General features: G+C 37.1%; 1 protein-coding gene across 1 annotated transcript in view; it reads right to left on the reverse strand.

The window, feature by feature from the left end:
* LOC106876698 (E3 ubiquitin-protein ligase UBR2) overlaps window positions 1–19,666 on the reverse strand; it is a 107,847-nt gene that overhangs the window by 12,790 nt on the left and 75,391 nt on the right. Inside the window, exons 20-36 of the mRNA XM_052972003.1 lie at window positions 19,290–19,370; window positions 17,550–17,626; window positions 17,309–17,403; window positions 16,193–16,317; window positions 15,655–15,707; window positions 14,376–14,478; window positions 12,952–13,000; window positions 12,555–12,709; window positions 11,615–11,705; window positions 11,344–11,438; window positions 10,000–10,247; window positions 8,314–8,469; window positions 7,267–7,404; window positions 6,360–6,539; window positions 5,473–5,576; window positions 4,782–4,893; window positions 4,013–4,109 (exon numbers count right to left, since the gene is read on the reverse strand). Coding sequence (XP_052827963.1) covers window positions 4,013–4,109; window positions 4,782–4,893; window positions 5,473–5,576; window positions 6,360–6,539; window positions 7,267–7,404; window positions 8,314–8,469; window positions 10,000–10,247; window positions 11,344–11,438; window positions 11,615–11,705; window positions 12,555–12,709; window positions 12,952–13,000; window positions 14,376–14,478; window positions 15,655–15,707; window positions 16,193–16,317; window positions 17,309–17,403; window positions 17,550–17,626; window positions 19,290–19,370 — 1,959 coding nt within the window. The remainder of the gene's footprint in view (window positions 1–4,012; window positions 4,110–4,781; window positions 4,894–5,472; window positions 5,577–6,359; window positions 6,540–7,266; window positions 7,405–8,313; window positions 8,470–9,999; window positions 10,248–11,343; window positions 11,439–11,614; window positions 11,706–12,554; window positions 12,710–12,951; window positions 13,001–14,375; window positions 14,479–15,654; window positions 15,708–16,192; window positions 16,318–17,308; window positions 17,404–17,549; window positions 17,627–19,289; window positions 19,371–19,666) is intronic.

The raw sequence follows: 19,666 nt of genomic DNA on the forward strand, positions 1-19,666 counted from the left end.
TTGTGAATTGTTCTAGAAAAATATTTTGAGGGCTTTTTTGAAGTTTATTAACCCTTTGAGCCCTGACCTCTTGAACCTTATTTTACCATATACCTGGCACTCCACTGGTGCTACAGTATAGAGGAAAACAAGCCATCCACCAGTAAACCGGCGTTACAAGCTCAAAGGGTTAACATTTAAAACAATTTTTTCTTTAAGCAATTTTTGAGATTTCTTTAAAAAAAAATTTTTTTTAATTCTAAAAAATTTTTCACCTTTGTTCTCAGTTTATCTTGTACTTAACAGTCTTTCAGTTTTAATCTATTCAGTTACAGTATTTCATCTGCTTCTTTTACCTTTCCAATCTCTCCTGCTAATGGCATTACCCTGTTGTCTTACTACACTATAGCTAACTGTACCAGCCTACCTTTCTTATACCATTGCATTGCAGGAGTTTCCACTCCAACTGAACTCGATAGCAAACAACATACACAATTGGGTACAAACAGGAAACTAAGTTGTGGAGAATAAAACATACTTTCAACCATCTATGTCATGATTTCTATGGTTGAAATTATAAAATTGAAATGAATAAATTAAAATCTATTTTCCTAACATCACTTTATATTAAAACATAGCTGTAGTTAATTGTTCAAGTCTGGTGCCGTCACCGTTCAACATGAAGTCTATTGTATTCCAGCCGCCTCTACTTTCTCATTCATCTTTTAATTAGTCATATGATGTCTAGGCTCATTCCAATTTTTTTAATTTAACATAGTCTCTAGTCTAGATCTGATTCATTCATCTTTTAATTAATCCTTTTGTTACTATATTTGTAACTACAATATGTGTTGCAATTAAATTCTTAAATAATTGTAAATTTAGATTGGTTTCATAAAGCATCATCATTTAATGGCAGTCTTCCATACTGGCATGGATCGGACAGTTTGACAGGAGCTGGCAAAAGCTAGAGGACTGAGTCAAGCTCGACTGTCTGTTTTGGTGAGACAAAGATTCTTTGAGAGTGGGATGTATTGGAGAAGGTGGCCCAGTGCCAAGTGATGAGAGGTTAGCGTTGGCAAAGGGAGAGAAACAGGTGTCTTGCTGCAAGGGAAAGAGAGAGAGAAGGTGGTCAAGAATGAGAGAGTGAGAGAGAGAGAGAGAGAGAGAGAGAGAGCAAGAGAGATGGTGGCAACATGCCAGGGTATACTCTCAAGGTATGGCATCATCATCATCATCATCATCGTTTAATGTCCACTTTCCATGCTAGCATGGGTTGCACGATTTGACTGAGGACTGGTGGACCAGATGGCTACATCAGGCTCCGATCTGATTTGGCAGAGTTTCTACAGCTGGATGCCCTTCCTAACGCCAACCACTCAGAGAATATAAATATGCTGGTAAAGCATTACTAAAGGTGTATGAATAGCAAGTTCACATGAATGCATAGAGTGGGGAAGGAATGCAGTGAGTGGTGAAAACTGGGTGTGTGTGTGTGTGTATATATATATATAGAGAGAGAGAGAGGGGGTGGGGACAACAGGATAGCAATGATACAGCGAGCAGGGCAGTGATGACAGAATTGGGCTGCAGGAGTGAAGAAGAAGAGGTAAAGAGATGTAGTTTGGTTTATTGTGAAAAATTTATGTTACATGTGGGTGGAATAAGACAGCACTTCCAGTACTCAGTTTCACTGAGGTGGGTGGATCTCCTCATGAACCCCATACTGCCAGACATCTTGATCCATTGTCATCTTCTCTGTGAGGCCCACCTTTGTTGATTTATTAAAGTGGTGTGTTCAAAGAGAACTTAGATTCTTACATAAATCTACTTTGGAATTACTCTAACTACAGGTAAACACAGATAAAAACCTGTAAAATATAAAGTTATTTAAATATTACCATATTAAAATGAGTTATTAACCAATGTTATATTACATATATCTCTAAGGCTGTGAGCTGGTAGAATCGTTAGCACGCCGGGCGAAATGCTTAGCAGTATTTCTCTTGTTGCTACATTCTGAGTTCAAGTTCTATCGAGGTCAACTTTGCTTTTCATCCTTTTGGGGCCAATAAATTAAGTACCAGTTGAGTACTGGGGTCAATGTAATCAACTTAACCCCTCACCACAAACTTCAGGCCTTGTGCTTATAGCAGAAAGGATTATATTACATATCTACCTAAATGCTCACCATTATATTTACTGCAAAAATGCTTAAATTTCATACTGTCTTCCTTTGTTTATAAATTGTGTAACAATTAACCTTTGCCGTTATCATATGGGACACTTGGAATAAATGAAAATAAAAAGCCAATGGGTTGTGAGTCGTAGAAAAGACAGTTGGTTCCTTTGAAAAATTTTAGAAGAGAAATATTCTACAAAGTGTTTAGCTTCAACATTATTGAAGTAGTTGTATACTGTCAACTTAATGTGACAGTTCCCTGAAGGGAATAATATTACTGTTGGTTAGATCTAGGAAGCTGCACCGCTTCCTGTCGGCCTTGACACATTTTCTGTGTCCTTATGTTTACAAGGGGGAGACAAGCACCTCCACCCAGCTCCCCCTTGTAAACATAAGGACACAGAAAATGTGTCAAGGCCGACAGGAAGCAGTGCAGCTTCCTAGGTCTAACCAACAGTAGTATTATTCCCTTCAGAGGACTGTCACATTAAGTTGACAGCATACAACAACTACATCGTATCACTACTGCATAAATCTCTCAGAGAGATTTAGAAAGGTATTATTTCTGAATTCAACATTATTGTTTTTACAACTGCTGCCCAACAAGAAAATTAAGACATCCAATTTGGTCCCCGTATTATGCTAGACGCATTTTTTTTTTTTTTATAATTCACTGCAAAATCAGTATTACTAAAATTTTGCTGCAAGATCACTATTACTAAATGTGAAGCTTACATAATTTAAGAAAACAAAAAGATAGAATGTTATAGAAATACAGAAAAATTTAGAAAAAACAGATTGCCAAAAAATTTAGAAATCATAAAATTCATGGTGTGAAAATGCTAGAAAAACCAGGTTATCTTTAATGCAGCAACAAGATTTACATCAACATCCAATATACTGCTGATAGAATACCCAATTATTAATACACAAGTGCCTTTTCATTGCATGGCAATTACATTACTGAGTGTAATAAATGGGAGAGGGTAAAAAGTTATTTTACCCTTAATTTATATAGCAATAAGATGGAGGGGATCAAGAGTTGGTATTCATCAACTTATAGACATTATATTGTGTCTATTTGTTTATTTTTTGGAGGACAATTGTAGCGGTGTACATACATGTATAACATATTATGCTTTACATATATAAAAATGACTGGCATCCGTGTTAGTGGAGTGCTAAGAGCACCATCCGAGGGTGATCGTTGCTAGAGCAGCTGACTGGCTTCCGTGCTGGTGGCACATAAAAAGCACCATTTGCGCGTGATCATTACCAACGTCGCCTTACTGGCACTTGTACCGGTGGCACGTGAAAAAATATTCGAGCGAGGTCGTTGCCAGTGCCGCTGGACTAGCTCCTGTGCAGATGGCACGTAAAAAACACCATTTGGGCGTGGTCATTACCAGTACCGCCTGACTGGCCCTCATGCCACATGTAAAAGCACCCACTACACTCTCAGAGTGGTTGGTGTTAGGAAGGGCATCCAGCTGTAGAAACTCTGCCAGATCAGATTGGAGCCTGGTGCAGCCATCTGGTTCGCGAGTCCTCAGTCAAATCGTCCAACCCATGCCAGCATGGATAGTGGACGTTAAACGGTGATGATTTTAATTTAAATATGAAAAAGTAAATCCAAGCCTTTTTAGTATCTTATGACCATAAGCAGTTTAGTAATCAAAACGATAGATATATTGTTTATAATCTAGATATAATTTATTCATTATTTTAATTAAACATTTTTAGTCTCATTGTAATTTTTTCTTTCTTTTATGGTCTCTAGCATAGACTTTTTTTCTTTTACAAATTAGATAAACTCACTACAATTCCTGTGTTAATAGTTCACATTTAAATAGATAGTTTTGGTAGCCGAGAGCTTAATATACTTACAGTATATACATCTGTAGCAAACTTTTTCATCATTTCCCTCATGCTCTCTGAAAAGTGGCCACTATAAAACAAAATAACTCACATTAGGCATTAGTATTACTGAATTCTCAAAGATGTGCTGAATTAATTTAGGTCTGTAGCAGATTATGATATAACTGTGGAGGCGCAATGGCCCAGTGGTTAGGGCAGCGGACTCGCGGTTTCGATTCCCAGACCGGGTGTTGTGAGTGTTTATTGAGCGAAAACACCTAAAGCTCCACGAGGCTCCGGCAGGGGATGGTGGCGAACCCTGCTGTACTCTTTCACCACAACTTTCTCTCTGTTTCTGTTGTACCTGTATTTCAAAGGGTCAGCCTTGTCACACTGTGTCACGCTGAATATCCCCGAGAACTACGTTAAGGGTACATGTGTCTGTGGAGTGCTCAGCCACTTGCACGTTAATTTCACAAGCAGGCTGTTCCGTTGATTGGATCAACTGGAACCCTCGACGTCATAAGCGACGGAGTGCCAACAACAACAACAATGATATAACTGAATAAACCTCAGTATATTTCTGGTACTTATCTAATTGATTCTGGTTAATTTGAAATCTAAAGCATAAAAGGATGAGACTAAAATATCATGAGCACAGACTAGTTTTTACACATAACGACATTCTGAGAATAATTTATTATGTGAGAACATGGTGAAATGCAATGCAATTAAACGGATGAACTGCCAAGAAATGTCTTACCTATTGTCATCATAAACATAATTCCATAACAGAGTGAAGTTCTTGGCAACACTTTCAGCCATTAGTTTTGTTATCGTGGAAATAGGACAAGGTTGGAACAGTAAGCTCTCATCTACAATGGGAAATATATAAAAGGTCTTGATAAACAACAGAATTACAGATAAAATACAAGTTTTATTTACAAGCAACATCTAGAAGAAATAGTTCTAATTATAAACATTGGAAAGATGAAAACAACAAAGACCTAGGTAGGGTATGAATTCTGAATATAACCAAAACCAATACAAGACATTTTGTTTGAGACTAACAATTCTTTTAGCCACCACCCTAAAATAAATTGAAATCATTAAGCGTTTTAAAGATTTTTGATATAATGCCTGGTTATAGTTTATTTATAGAGAAAATCTGATGAATGAATTAACTGATAAGATTTTCAGTATAAAACAAAAACATAATTGCCTGGCAATCAATATATATGTGGTTCAAATCCTCAAATCCTGTCAAAGGGCTTGTTTGCATTTCACTGCCTGAAGTTGTTTATAATGTCTAATAAAATATTAGTTGTGGGAGAAAACTTAGTGTAGTCAAATGAAAAGACATACAAAAATATTTTAATATGGATTTTCAAGGCTGAAGACATTTAAAAATATAAATAAGATAAACACAGAGAACAAGAAAAAAATTTCTCAACCTTCAGACTCTTTATCAACAGCAGCTTTGACACTGGCTTGCACAGTCTTTTGGATGCCATCTAACCAATCATTGAAGCTGAGATCTACTGCCTTCTGTTGGTCACTGGAATACAAACCAAAGCAAAGATATGGGACTTATGTAAACAGTGTCAATTAAAAAGGAAATATTTTATAATCAAATATTAAAAAAAAAACGTATCGTTAGTGAAAATAACTTTACTCTTACACCATTGGTGTATCTTGATTTTACATAATACCATTTTCCAAAATGGTTTCTTTTCATTCTTCTATCTTTATGTGCATCTTTAGCAAAGATCTGTGAAGGCGCATGGCTCAGTGGTTAGAGCGTTGAGCTTACGATTGTGAGGTTGTGAGTTTGAATCCCGGACTGGGCTGTGTGTTGTGTTCTTGAGCAAGACACTTTATTTCACATTGCCCCAGTTCACTCAGCTATAGAAATGAGTTGCGACGTCAGAGGTGCCAAGGTGTATCGGCTTTTGCCTTTCCCTTGGATAACACTGGTGGCGTGGAGAGGGGGAGGCCGGTATGCATGGGCGACTGCTGGTCTTCTATAAACAAACTTGCCCAGACTTGTGCCTGGGATTTAACAAGAGAAAGAAGTACATTATGTAATGTCCTTTTATTTTTTTGTCAGGCAGAAAGATGTGATTCAAGGGATATTTGGCTGCTATGACTAGCAGATCATAGACTCTTTGTTTATTCAAAATCTGTAGTGATTCATTCTCTTGTATGAAATCAGAAGTTTAAATTACATCACACAATCTCTCTCTCTATCTCTCGAGGTGGTAGAGAGAGAGAGAGAAAAAAAAAGGCCAAGTTTATAAACTAAACTACAAACAGCAACTAATAATCATTGTTAACTTACATGTCACATCCTGTAGCAACTGTCCTTAATGTGCTCAACGGTGGTAACATAGGAATCACAGTATTGCTAATTGCTCCACATAGGGGACACAAAAATTCTAACTTTTCAATGTTGTAACTACAGGTATTTCGGTATCTGAAAGGTCTGCGACGTTCTTTTGCTGCAATGGCATCAAAATATCTACAAGAGAAAGGAACAAACAACAGTAATATATCTCTCTTTATAAGGGATTTAGAAAATAATTTACTAAATGGCTTTAAATTGTATCTGAAGCAATAAATTTGGGTTACAGGAACAAGCAGAGTTATGTTCCTTGCTAAGGGGTACAACACAATAATGTTCTATGATACCTTAATTCACATTAATTGGTACTCTTACCAGAGTTGCATTTGGCACGACTTTGTTTACATTCGAATAAATCGTTTCTGCTACTTTGAGTTCAATCCTCAACTCACACTGGCAGAAAAGGTCCCTAATTTTACTGCTGGTAAGTAGCTTGCCAACCACATGTGTTTGTGTGTCTGTGATTGTCCCCCCAACATCGCTTGACAACCGATGCTGGTGTGTTTATGTCCCTGTAACTTAGCGGTTCGGCAAAAGAGACCGATAGAATAAGTACTAGGCTTACAAAGAATAAGTCCTGGGGTCGATTTGCTCGACTAAAGGCGGTGCTCCAGCATGGCCACAGTCAAAAGACTGAAACAAGTAAATGAGTAAAGAGTATGATTAAATGGTTTCAATAAAAGTTATTTACAAGTCCCTCGGTGCATGTACAATAGAGACAGTGATGGCATGGTTGAATTTGAACTCGTGATCAAATTGTGTAGATTTGAACCTTAACCACGTTCATGTAAAAATATATAAAAATATATTATAGAAACTATTGAATATTTCAAAAGCGAATCACCTTTGCCAACAGTCAGCATGCATCACATGACCACAAGAGCTGGTGTGAGTTCCACAAAAAAGGTCTGAAGACATAAATAAAGGATCTTCATCTTCGTTGTTTATGTGTTTGCCTCTTGATTGAGATAAGACAGAAGACCTGAAATTGAGAAAATTATAACAATATAAACACACATAAAACCAAAATTACAAAAAAAAAAAAAATCTAAGTATGGTTAAGTATTTTAATATTCCACAATTATTTCAAAAATGATTTTCAATTATTTGATATATAAAAAAAAGAAACAAATTAATTAAATTAATGACAATCTTGTCAACCTCAGCGATATAGAATGCATTAACCTATCTGAAAGCCCCAATCTGTTCAAATTCAGTGCCCTTAGGATGTTACAAGATCGAATGTACAGTGCAGTCTAACATTTAAACCTGGGGGTCAGCAACCATATTTTTTGTAATAGTTCACTTTTGTTTTCTTTAATATCTGCCCATTGCACACATGTATATCAATCATATCATATATCTTTTCTTAACATCCTTAGGCGCAGGAGTGGCTGTGTGGTAAGTAGCTTGCTTACCAATCACATGGTTCCGGGTTCATTCCCACTGAGTGGCACCTTGAGTAAGTGTCTTCTACTATAGCCTCAGGCCCACCAAAGCCTTGTGAATGGATTTGGTAGATGGAAACTGAAAGAAGCCTGTTGTATATATGTATATGTGTGTGTGTGTGTGTGTGTGTGTGTGTGTGTGTGTGTGTGTGTGTGTGTGTGTGTGTGTGTATGTTTGTGTGTCTGTGTTTGTCCCCCCAACATCGCTTGACAACCGATGCTGGTGTGTTTACATTCCCGTAACTTAGCGGTTCGGCAAGAGACTGATAGAATAAGTACTAGGCTTTCAAAGAATAAGTCCTGGGGTCGATTTGCTCGACTAAAGGCGGTGCTCCAGCATGGCCACAGTCAAATGACTGAAACAAGTAAAAGAGTAAAAGAGTAATGAAGTTATTAACCGAGAGATATTTATATTACAAAAATCAGTACAGACGTACGCTTACCTTTGTACAAGGGCTGAAAGAACCATTACACGTGCATTGTAAGAAATCTCTTGGTCTTCTTGACACAGAATACACACAGCTTTAATGGGGACTACGTTGTTGGTGCTAGTTTGTCCACAACCCAATGCAACAGGGAAAGGAGTAGATGTAAGTTCACTGGAAAAACAAAAAACACTACACCCAATAAATTTAACAAATTAAAATAACAACTGAATGTACAAAACTACTTAGAGAGACTCTTTTACCAATTTCTACCAAATGGACTAAATCTATTTTTAATATCTGCTTGACTGGTAGTCTAGTAATTCATCAATTAAGTACAACATTTTCAAATGGTCTATTCGCTGAATTAATAATCTTGAAGGATAAACTCTCTTCCAATGCTTAATTTTAACATTCATGTAGAATATCACAAGTTTTACATACTTCCTGTATCTTGTGACTTAACTGCACAAGGAGTTTGATGCAGGGAGCCTGGTTATGCATCTGAATATGGCTTCTAGTAGAACCATGTATGACTTCGGCATTATTTGGATGCACAAATTCTTACAGGACTTATTCTAAAACTTAGCTAAGGCATACAAGCAGTAGACTTTCAAAATACTCAAAGACAAGCCAAAATATTATAGCAGGGAAAAGAAGTTACAAAGAGAGGAACAGCATGATAGATGCAATTTTTTTCAAATTGCTTCAACAAAGAACATGAAATATTTTCCACACGAAAACCAAAAGCATGTTATAGACATTTTGCAACATTAACACAAATCCTAGAGACATAGTTTCAGCTCTTCCTCTTCTCTAATAGTTCCTGCTCTTCTAAACTGGCAAACTGCATGCCATCTAAAGCACCGGCTTGTGCCTTTCTGTCTTACCCTCCAAACCTCACAATCAACACTTGTCAAACCTTTCTTTTCTACAACTGTAGTCTTTGCTGTTTCTACTGGCATCAACCAACAATAATTCAAGTTGTGACCCCCAACCAATCTGGGAAGGGTTTATAAAAAGTAATAGACAAGCACTGCTTCTCCCTTATGATTAAACCGTAATAGGAAGACATAGGTGCTTTTGAACGATTTACTCAATCATCATCATTTAACATCCGTTGTCTATGCTGGCAAGTTGGAGGCTGCACCAGATGCCAGTCTGGTTTAGCAGGGTTTCTATGGCTGGTTGCTCTTCCTAACACCAAACACTTTACAGAGTGTGCTGGATGCTGGCACCACACAGGCACTTTTACGTGTCGCCACACAGGTGCATTTATGATTCACTGCACAGGTGCTTTTACATGTTGCTGCATGGGTGCGTTTATATGTCGCTGCATGGCCGCTTTACACAACTACAAGGATTAGTCTTGTCTTAATCCTTCTGCTACGGGGTACAGGTCTTCTTGAGTACAGCCAGGTGCCAGCTATCTTGATCCTTTGTTATCTCGCTTGAAAGGTTCAGCTTCCTGAGGTCATGCTTCAGTACTTCATCCCAGGTCTTTCTGGGTCTCCCACTTCAACTTGTTCTATCCCCTTCATGGAGCTGTCAGCATCCCTAAGTGAATAATTACTACCCCAAAGGCAATAACTAGTAAAGTTGCCCTCCAAAGAGCAGAACACAAAGCACCAAGCTAGCCAATATAACTATCACCAACTACACCACCTCTACCATTGTACAAGTATAAAAATAGCAAAACTCAACCTCAAATCCATGTCTGACCAAGCTGAGGTCAGGCCGGATGTTGCCATCTCACAGAGAGAAGGATTGTCTTGAATAAAGCTTCGTTGCATTGCAGACAGCTGTGACATAATCCGTTGCCGTCGTTTAGCCGCCAACTCGGCCTTCTTCTTCTTCTCCTGCTCCCGTTTAACATCATAAGTACTGCTCAGATTGTTTATACTGGAAATACTTTCAAATTCATTCTCCATTTTCCTCACAGCAGCAAATTTCTGCAAAACAATGAATAAATAAAGGATTCAGCCACCTGTCAGTTTACAACTCATAAGTAGTTAGAATAGAAGCATATATTGCATGTAATGGTTATAGTTCTGTACTCAAGTGTCTTTTACAGGTTTTAGTCAACTGATAAAATCCCAATCGCCAACCACTCCGAGAGTGTAGTGGGTGCTTTTACATGCCACCGGCATGAAGGCCAGTCAGGAGGTACTGGCAACGGCCACGCTCAAAATGGTGTATTTTACGTGCCACCTGCACAGGAGCCAGTCCAGCGGCACTGGCAATCTTGCTCGAATGTCTTTACACGTGCCAGATCACAGAACCTAAACAAAATACTACAAGGTATTTTTATCCAGCATTTTACCAAGTTTATCATTTGCCTACTGTATAATAGATATTTTGTTCCTCCAGGTTCAAAGCCTTATACAATTTAATCATTCAATTTTAAGGATTAAAGTAAACTTGCAAATATTTAGCAGAAGAATACATATTAATATGTATACAAACATATTAGTCTTTAATACTTATGCCACTATATACTTCAAGTAAGTTTGAAAAAAAAATTTGGAAGGATTTAAGTAAAATACCTAAATTTTTCATTTATTGGTATATTAATCTGATATTAGTAACGTAACTAAAAAAAAACAATTACATATATTCATCATCATCACCATCATCGTTTAACGTCTGTTTTCCATGCTGGCATGGGTTGGACGGTTTGACTGAGGTCTGGAGAGCCAGCAGCTTCACCAGGCTCCAATCTGATCTGGTAATGTTTCTACAGCTAGATGCCTTTCCTAATGCCAACCACTCCAAGTGTGTAGTGGGTGCTTTTTTAGGAGCCAATCAGCTGGACCTGGCATCAATCATGTTTGGATGGTGCTTTTTACGTGCCACCAGCACAAGATTTTGAATTGGTTTTATAAAATACAAAAAGAGGTGGTCTTATATGGGTTGGTATCAAAAAGGTTCAAAAGGTGTAAACTATTAATCCATAACAGAAAAAGTTGGCTCATTTCAGGGAAAAATGTTTTAATAGCATGTCAATTTGTTCTAGACGGTAAAAATTAGAATGGTTATTCTACTCACATTAAGAACCCATTTGAGGAGCTTGCTCTGATATTCCTGAGTAAGATTCTCACTGCCAACAACACTATGTAATAACTTGAGAATATTCTGACCATCTGGAATAAAAATAAAAGACTTCATTAAAAATACTGCAAACTAGAAGAATCAGAGGTAAAAAACATGTAATTACTATATTAACAGAGGCATAAAAGCTAAGTCTGGTTTAACCAGCTTACACACACACACAAATTTCTCATTACGTCACAAAAAAATAAAAACAAATTTGGAATACCTTTTGTAGCTTTTGCAAGAAATTCAAAAGGCTCGTTGTTTTCATAGGCTGCCTTCTGTTCGTGGAGAGCCAGTCCAATTAGATGCACTACCTGAGTAAAAATGGATAGCGAAAAATGTATAACCACAGTAACAATAGAAAAAAGCAGTAAGGAGTAAAGACAAAGCTACACAAAGCAAACTGATATATTGCTAATAGGGGCCAACAGAAAAACCCTACATAATTTTTCTGACTTGCTAAATACATTAGCCAAAGTTTTCTCAAATCATACCTTAACATCTTAAAAACAGTATACATTGAGTAATTTAGTCCTAGATGCACTATCTGAATAAAAGGTGAGATAGTTACAACCAGAATATTTATGCCTGGTAACTGTGCCGCCACTGCCATCATCATCATAATTTAAACTTTGCTTGCCATGCTAGTGTGGGTTGGATGGTTGGACAGGAGCTGGTAAAACTGGGGTACCATTGTCTGTTTTGACATGGTTTCTATGGCTGGATGTCCTCCCTAATGCCAACCACTTTACAGAGTGTATGGGGTACTTTTTACATGAAACCATCACCAGATGCTTTTCACGTGGCACCATCGCCAGTGCTTTTCACGTGGTACCATCACCAGGTGCTTTTTACATGGCGCCAGCACCAGTGCTTTTTACGTGGCACCATCACCAGGTGCTTTTTATGTGGCACCATCACCAGGTGCTTTTCACGTGGCACCATCACCAGGTGTTTTTCACGTGGCACCATCACCAGGTGTTTTTTACATGGCGCCAGCACCAGTGCTTTTTACGTGGCACCATCACCAGGTGCTTTTTACGTGACACCATCATCAGGTGCTTTTTATGTGCCTCATATACAAACAATTGTGTTCTTAATCGACAACCTCATATCCATTGCTGACATTTACATAAAAGGCAATGTTAAATAGTAATACATACCCTTTCAAATTGAGTCTCGGACCATGATCTGGAGCGTTCAGCAGCTGTTCGAGACAGTACAATTGTCATTATATGGATCATTACATCACAACTCAAAACATTCCGTACTCCAGCAAATAATTTACAGAACCGAGGAGGGGCTGGTGGTGGTAAAGCTGTTGAGAGAAGGTAAAACAAGGTAAGTTGGCAGATTCCTTTACATGAAAGTTCACACAAACACAGTTAATTCTAAAACTATGCTATCACTATTAATTTCTTTCACTGACTTGAAGCAACATGTTTTGTAGAAGAGTACAGATAGTTATATCAACCCAAGTACTTGACTGGTACTTTATTTTATCAACCCTGAAAGGATAAAAGGCAAGGTTGAACCAAATAGGATTTAAATTTAGTTTACCTCGATCTTCTCCAGCTTGCTTCTTTTTCTTCATTTGACTTTCTTCAGACTGCAAGAAATATATAAAGATCATTATTAAGATGGCCATCAATATTGTTGAAAAGGTTGAGTAAGACTTTAGAAAGTGTGTTTGTTCTACAGCAAGCATTATATTGATGCCAGTGATAATAAAATAAATGATAATGCTTAGTAATATAATAACTGATTGTCAAAGTAGTTAAATAATTAATAAATAAGTGTTCAATGACTAACGCTGAGGCCTGGTTTTTGTTATTTGTAGATAAAAGACAAATCAATTTCCTGAGAGGATCTCAGTATATTTCACATAAGAATTATAAATAACCTGTTTTAGTATTTCTAACAGGTGAAATGAAGCAATAGAATTGAATGAACAGACAAAATACACAACTATACATCGTTAATAGATTTGAACTTCAGTTAATGCTCTAACCACCTGTAATATAGAATTCAGTGTGTGTTTCCAGAGACATAAAGTCTGATGGAGACTAGCAACATATCCACCTGGTAACAATCTCACTATGCAGTAATTATACATCTATGATCGTTTTAACCCTTTCATGGTCATGCTTCAAATGAAATGAACTCCTTATGATTCTGAAGTGATTTTTGTAGAATAATTAAGAATTTGAAGGTATTTAGAAAAATAACATTGTCCATCATTAATCAGATGATGGAACGTAACAAAAGATTCTAACATAAAATTATAACGGGTTTAAATTTACATACTCTTATTCTTTTTACTTATTTCAGTCATTTGACTGCGGCCATGCTGGAGCACTGCCTTAATAGTCGAGCAAATCGACCCCAGAGCCTATTCTTTGTAAGCCTAGTACTTATTCTATCGGTCTCTTTTGCCGAACTGCTAAGTTACAGGGACGTTAACACACCAGCATCGGTTGTCAAGCGATGCTGGGGGGACAAACAGACATACACACATATATATATATATACATATACAACGGGCTTCTTCCAGTTTCCGTCTACCAAATCCACTCACAAGGCTTTGGTCAGCCTGAGGCTATAGTAGAAGACACTTGCCCATGGTGCCACATAATGGGACTGAACCCAGAACCATGTGGCTGGTAAGCAAGCTACTTACCACACAGCCACTCCTGCACCATAAATACATTTTAAAAGAAATTTGTATCATAGAATCAGAGTTTTCATTTGAGTTGGTGTCAAAAGGGTTAAAGACGCCTACATTTCAATACAGAGGCAGATAAACCCTTCATTCTTGTAACATTAGAGATTTGTAAACAGAAACAATCTGGCATTTGGGTTATGAGATCGTGCTGTGGACAGTTGAACTGCAACTTTACACACAATGAGTTGGAACACTGAACAAAATAGAAATAATAAGCAGTACTTCTACAATACAATGAATGAGTATACATAACACTTACTTTAGATTGCTCTGACCTGCTATAGTGATAGAAATAGGGATTGTATTGCTCACAATACTCTGGTTTTAGCTCATAGTGTCCTTTGCCTCCAACTTGACTTTTCCTGAAATGATGGAAACATTTGAATTAAAAAAACATGCTTACAAATTCATCAATATCAAGGTCTATATATTTCCTTATGCTAGCTCAAGTTAGATAGATGTATTGTACAAGCTCTCATTGTTCAGCTTAGACTACCATTACTATGTGAAGCCCAACATCCTGAGATCTCATATCAGCAGTGTTCGCTTTCGTGACTTTGTCTTCTTTTGCTGTAAGGCACTCTGCACTGACAACTCAAATCAATATCAGAACAGTTATTTCTCCAACACTTTGGTAAATGTTTGAAGTCCAGCTGCTCCCCCCGGCTTAGAGGGATTTGAACACAGAGCACAGTGATTTAGAACAACTACCATGAACTAATCTGTCCAGTGCCAATTCACCATCTTTAAGAATTCATAGTAATACTCAATATTTCTCTCTGGTTCACATACAGACACACACACTATTCAGTAATAATTCCTGGATTAATTTCAAAGTTATTGAGGCACAAGAATGGCACTGTGGTTAAAAAGTTCACTTCACAACCACATGGTGCCAGATTCACACACACTCCGTGATATTTTAGAAAAGTATCTTCTTTTAGTCTCTGCTTGACCAATAACCAGTGACTGGAAGTTGGTGGACAGAAACAGTGGGAAAGCCTGAAAGCGGCAAGTTGGCAGAAACGTTAGCACGCTGGGCGAAATGCTTAGCGATATTTCGTCTGCCGTTACGTTCTGAGTTCAAATTCCGCTGAGATCGACCTTGCCTTTCATCCTTTCAGGGTCGATAAATTAAGTACCAGTTACGCACTGGGGTCGATGTAATCGACTTAATCTCTCTGTCTGTCCTTGTTTGTCCCCTCTATGTTTAGCTCCTTGTGGGCAATAAAGAAATAAGAAACAGTGGGAAAGCCTGATGTGTTTATGACAACACCACCATTAGCCAAAAACCAAATCTTGTGTCAGAGAAATCTATAAAGTAAGTCCCCAACTGAAAGAAAAACTATGGGTGACACAATCAACTAAAACCCTTGAAAGTGGTACCCCAACATAACTGAAAATAGTAAAATAGTATTTAGTGAATAATGTCAAAAGGATCCCTAAAGTGTAGCCCGAGATGGAGACAAAAATTAAACATTCACATTTCAGTATGGGATCAGACAACACAAAATAAGAGATGAAAAAAAATATCTTACTTAAAATTTGCGACTTCATTCACCACAAGTTCAATTCCAGTCTCATGATTCCACTGAAATAATTATTATCATCGTCAATAATCTGCATAAGTTAGTAAAATTAAACAAATAAATTAGAAATCTGTAGTAGAAATGATGTTTGGCAGTTTGAACCAGACCTACCTCGTTAAACTTAAGTGCCAAAGCCCCAACAACCCATATTAGACCTTCCTTTGCCATTGTTCCAGTCATACATGTTAGGTACACAAATTAAAGTTATTTCTGCCGAAACAGGTTTAGCAGGTCTTTAAAAAATTCAATTTCTTCACAGTTTAACTTTCAAATGAAAATACCATTATCAACTATGACGTTACAAATGACAAACATTTAGAGTTGAAAATTTATTTCTTCCACAAGTTTTTGAACTAGAAATTAAAAAAAAAATAAAAATTGACCTGGATTATTAGAGTCAGACTAGGAAACGTTAAACAGTTTCTGTTATTATACTGATATTACACTGCTTTTGTAGTATAGGTTAATAATTAAAAGTTGCACTTACATCTTCGGGTAGGGCTTTTACAAGTTCACTGTGTGCCATTGGAGTAATGCACAACTGGTGGATAATTTCCCTCTTGACAACGTCTTTGTGGGTTACTTGCCCCACACCAACAGTGTAACGTTCACCTAAAGAAAAAAAAAAAAAGAAAAAAAAGGAGGGGAGGAGTCAAACAATAGTTTATATTAAGTCCAATATATTTTTTTTAACATTTGTTTCCACATGCTAACCTGTACCCCAAGAGTTCTGGAGGTTTCTAATAATCACTGCCAGAGCAGCGGTTTTACTCCCATGCCGGAGGCACGTAAAAAGCACCATTTGAGCGCGACTGTTTCCAGTTTCGCCTTACTGGCACTTGTGCTGGTGGCATGCGAACAAAACATTGGACTGACTCCTGTGTAGGTGGCACATAAAAAACACCATTGGAGCGTGGCCGTTGCCAGTACCGCCGGACTGGCCCCCGTGCTAGTGGCATGTAAAAAGCACCCACTACACTCTCGGAGTGGTTGGCGTTAGGAAGGGCATCCAGCTGTAGAAACTCTGCCAGATCAGATTGGAGTCTGGTGTAGCCATCCGCTTTGCCAGTCCCCAGTCAAATCATCCAACCCATGCTAGCATGGAAAGCGGACGTTAAATGATGATGAAATTATAAAGTTCTTAAACTGTCAAACACAGGAAACTGATATAACTACATCTCAGATTAAAACAACGGTTATAGACAAAATTTGAACAATTAGTTTGGAATCTTAAGCCCATCTCAAAACTCCAATTAAATAAATTGTAGTTGAGCAGGTTAAAAATTAACTTGCTTAAGGTGAGAAGAGAAAGCAGCTGGGCATGAAATGGCATCAGTTAATGTCTACAAAGTGATACACAAGAATGACACCTGTTGGAAGAAAACCAGTTGAATACTGAGAACTGAAAGTAATTATGGTAGAGCAAAATCTAAGGTGTCGTAAGGTTATATCTGGGTCTCAGAGATGAGATGACCAATGTGAAATGGTGTGGATGTATGTTGCTACATAGACTAGTGCAATCTATGTCAGTATAAAAAAAAAAACTTATTATGATGGTGCTCTTGCCAAAATGATCACAAATATGAAGAGGTCATGTAATTACCCAAAATTATAATTAAAAGGTTAAGAAACTCCTCAGCAAGCACACTGGTTTGTCTGACAGAATCTTCTTGACCACCTGGATCGTCATAATTAGACCTAGGATAAAATAGAAGCTAATTACAGAAAAGACAATTGTAATAATTATAATATGGATACATCAAATATCAGATGTTGTTAAGTTAAGAATAAACTCCATCAACAAGAAAAAAATAACAGAATGAGATTAATTGAGAGTCACTTACTTGACCCAAGCAAGTAAACCATACTTGTTCAACAAGTGAATGAGAAACTCATCAGGATTTAAAAGAGAAGCACCAATCTGGCAAAGTAAACAAAGAAAATTCTGTTACAAAGCATTCAAAGAAAATCACAATATTGGGTTGTAGAATAAAAGTGATTTATCATCAATGTATATACAGACTGTCCTCATTTAACGACCGAGTTACGTTCCAACAGCCCCGTTGTTAAACGAATATTCATAGGGTACGTATTTTTTTTTTTATAGGTATAGTGTACTGTATGTACATATAAAAACAGAATACCGTACTGTATAAAGTATATGCGGTACAGGGCCAAGAATCACTAACATAAACTGTTGAAAAATGAATAAGTAACAGTAAGATTATAACAAGGAAAACCTTAAAAGTTAAGAAATGAATACTGTATTATTGTAGCTCAGACATGGTAAGTATGTTTGTGATTCCAGGTCCAGTACGTAAGATGCCTAATAAACTTTTCTCAGGGTTATATAGAAAAGGTGAAAAGGTTTAAAGGAAACTCAAACATAATAACTTTGTTTTACTTTGGATAAAGATTACAAAAGCAACTCATTCTTGACATCAAAATGCATGAAAAATCCCATCAGTATTGTTTGCTCTGTTATCTTCTTTTTTTCGTCATAAATTTCTCGATAACATCAAAAAAAGTTCAGTTGTCTGCTTTTCCACTTTGGAAAATCGCTCAAAATTTGGATCCATCGCCTCAAGTTCTGTTTTGTAAAATATGTAATGACGGCTCATAAAGTTCGTAGTAACTCCGAGTGGTCGTTAAATGAGGACAGTCTGTATAGTATTCTACAGTAGAATGTGAATGTGTAATGCAAATAAATAAAGTATATAAGGTAAAAAGTGTTCCAGGGGTGATCATAAAAGGAATTTAACACTTGGAGTAAAGTGGTTTGATTAAATTTTAACATGAAGTAGGTTATGTCTAGGTGTCAGAGATAAAATGACTAGGACTGAGTATGGCTGTATGTTGTACAGCAGACCAATTCAATGTATGCCAATATAAAAAAAAAAAAAACAAGTGTTAAATCTGGTAGTGGTGATGATATTTTCTATCTTATAAGAAGCATGACTGAGCTTTATAGATGAGACAACACAGAACTGAGATAGATAGAAAGATACCACAAGCAGTGGATGTTACAAATGGATGTTATACCTATATTATAGATGATGATGAAGGTAGAATATCTCAGCATGTAAAACTCAATCTAAGCAGCAACTTCATTGAATACACAGGACAGAACAAAACTTCCCACTAACATCCAGTGGGAACCTAGAATTTCAAACGTCACAAAACAGTGGAAACTAAAACAATCATAACAGGTACCTGTGCATGTTGTCTACTAATATGTGAAATATTTAGTGAGCTAACACAATCAAAATATCGTAAAACTTCCAAACAATAGCCAACAACGTCTACTTGCATGTGTCAATGAGTTCTGACTTTTTAAAGTAGATGAATAAACTCTCTGAGTGGTTGGCGTTAGGAAGGGCATCCAGCTGTAGAAACTCTGCCAAATCAGACTGGAGCCTGGTGTTGCCATCCGGTTTCACCAGTCCTCAGTCAAATCGTCCAACCCATGCCAGCATGGAAAGCGGACGTTAAACAATGATGATGATGATGATGATCACTAATGGAACTGATAGCCATATCTACGGAAAACAAGTTTAAAGGAACACAAAGAAGATAAACTATACCTGTAACATAACAATATCTTTATCATACATTTCTACACGGCATCTTACATTGTTATAAAAGAAGATCTGAAAGAGAAACAAGAGAGAAAATTAATAACATACAAAATATTTATTTCTTTATTGCCCACAGGGGGCTAAACAAGGACAGACAAGGAGAATAAGTCGATTACATCGACCAATCGACCCCAGAGCGTAACTGGTACTTATTTAATTGACCCCAAAAGGATGAAAGGCAAAGTTGACCTTGGCAGAATTTGAACTCAGAACATAACAGCAGATGAAATACTAAGCATTTTGCCCGGCGTGCTAACGATTCTGCCAGCTCGCTACCTTTAACACAAAATATTAAACAGGTAATAAATATCATTAATTCTTTT

Source organism: Octopus bimaculoides, chromosome 11 (genome assembly GCF_001194135.2).
Source record: "Octopus bimaculoides isolate UCB-OBI-ISO-001 chromosome 11, ASM119413v2, whole genome shotgun sequence".
Taxonomy (NCBI): Eukaryota; Metazoa; Mollusca; class Cephalopoda; order Octopoda; family Octopodidae; genus Octopus; species Octopus bimaculoides.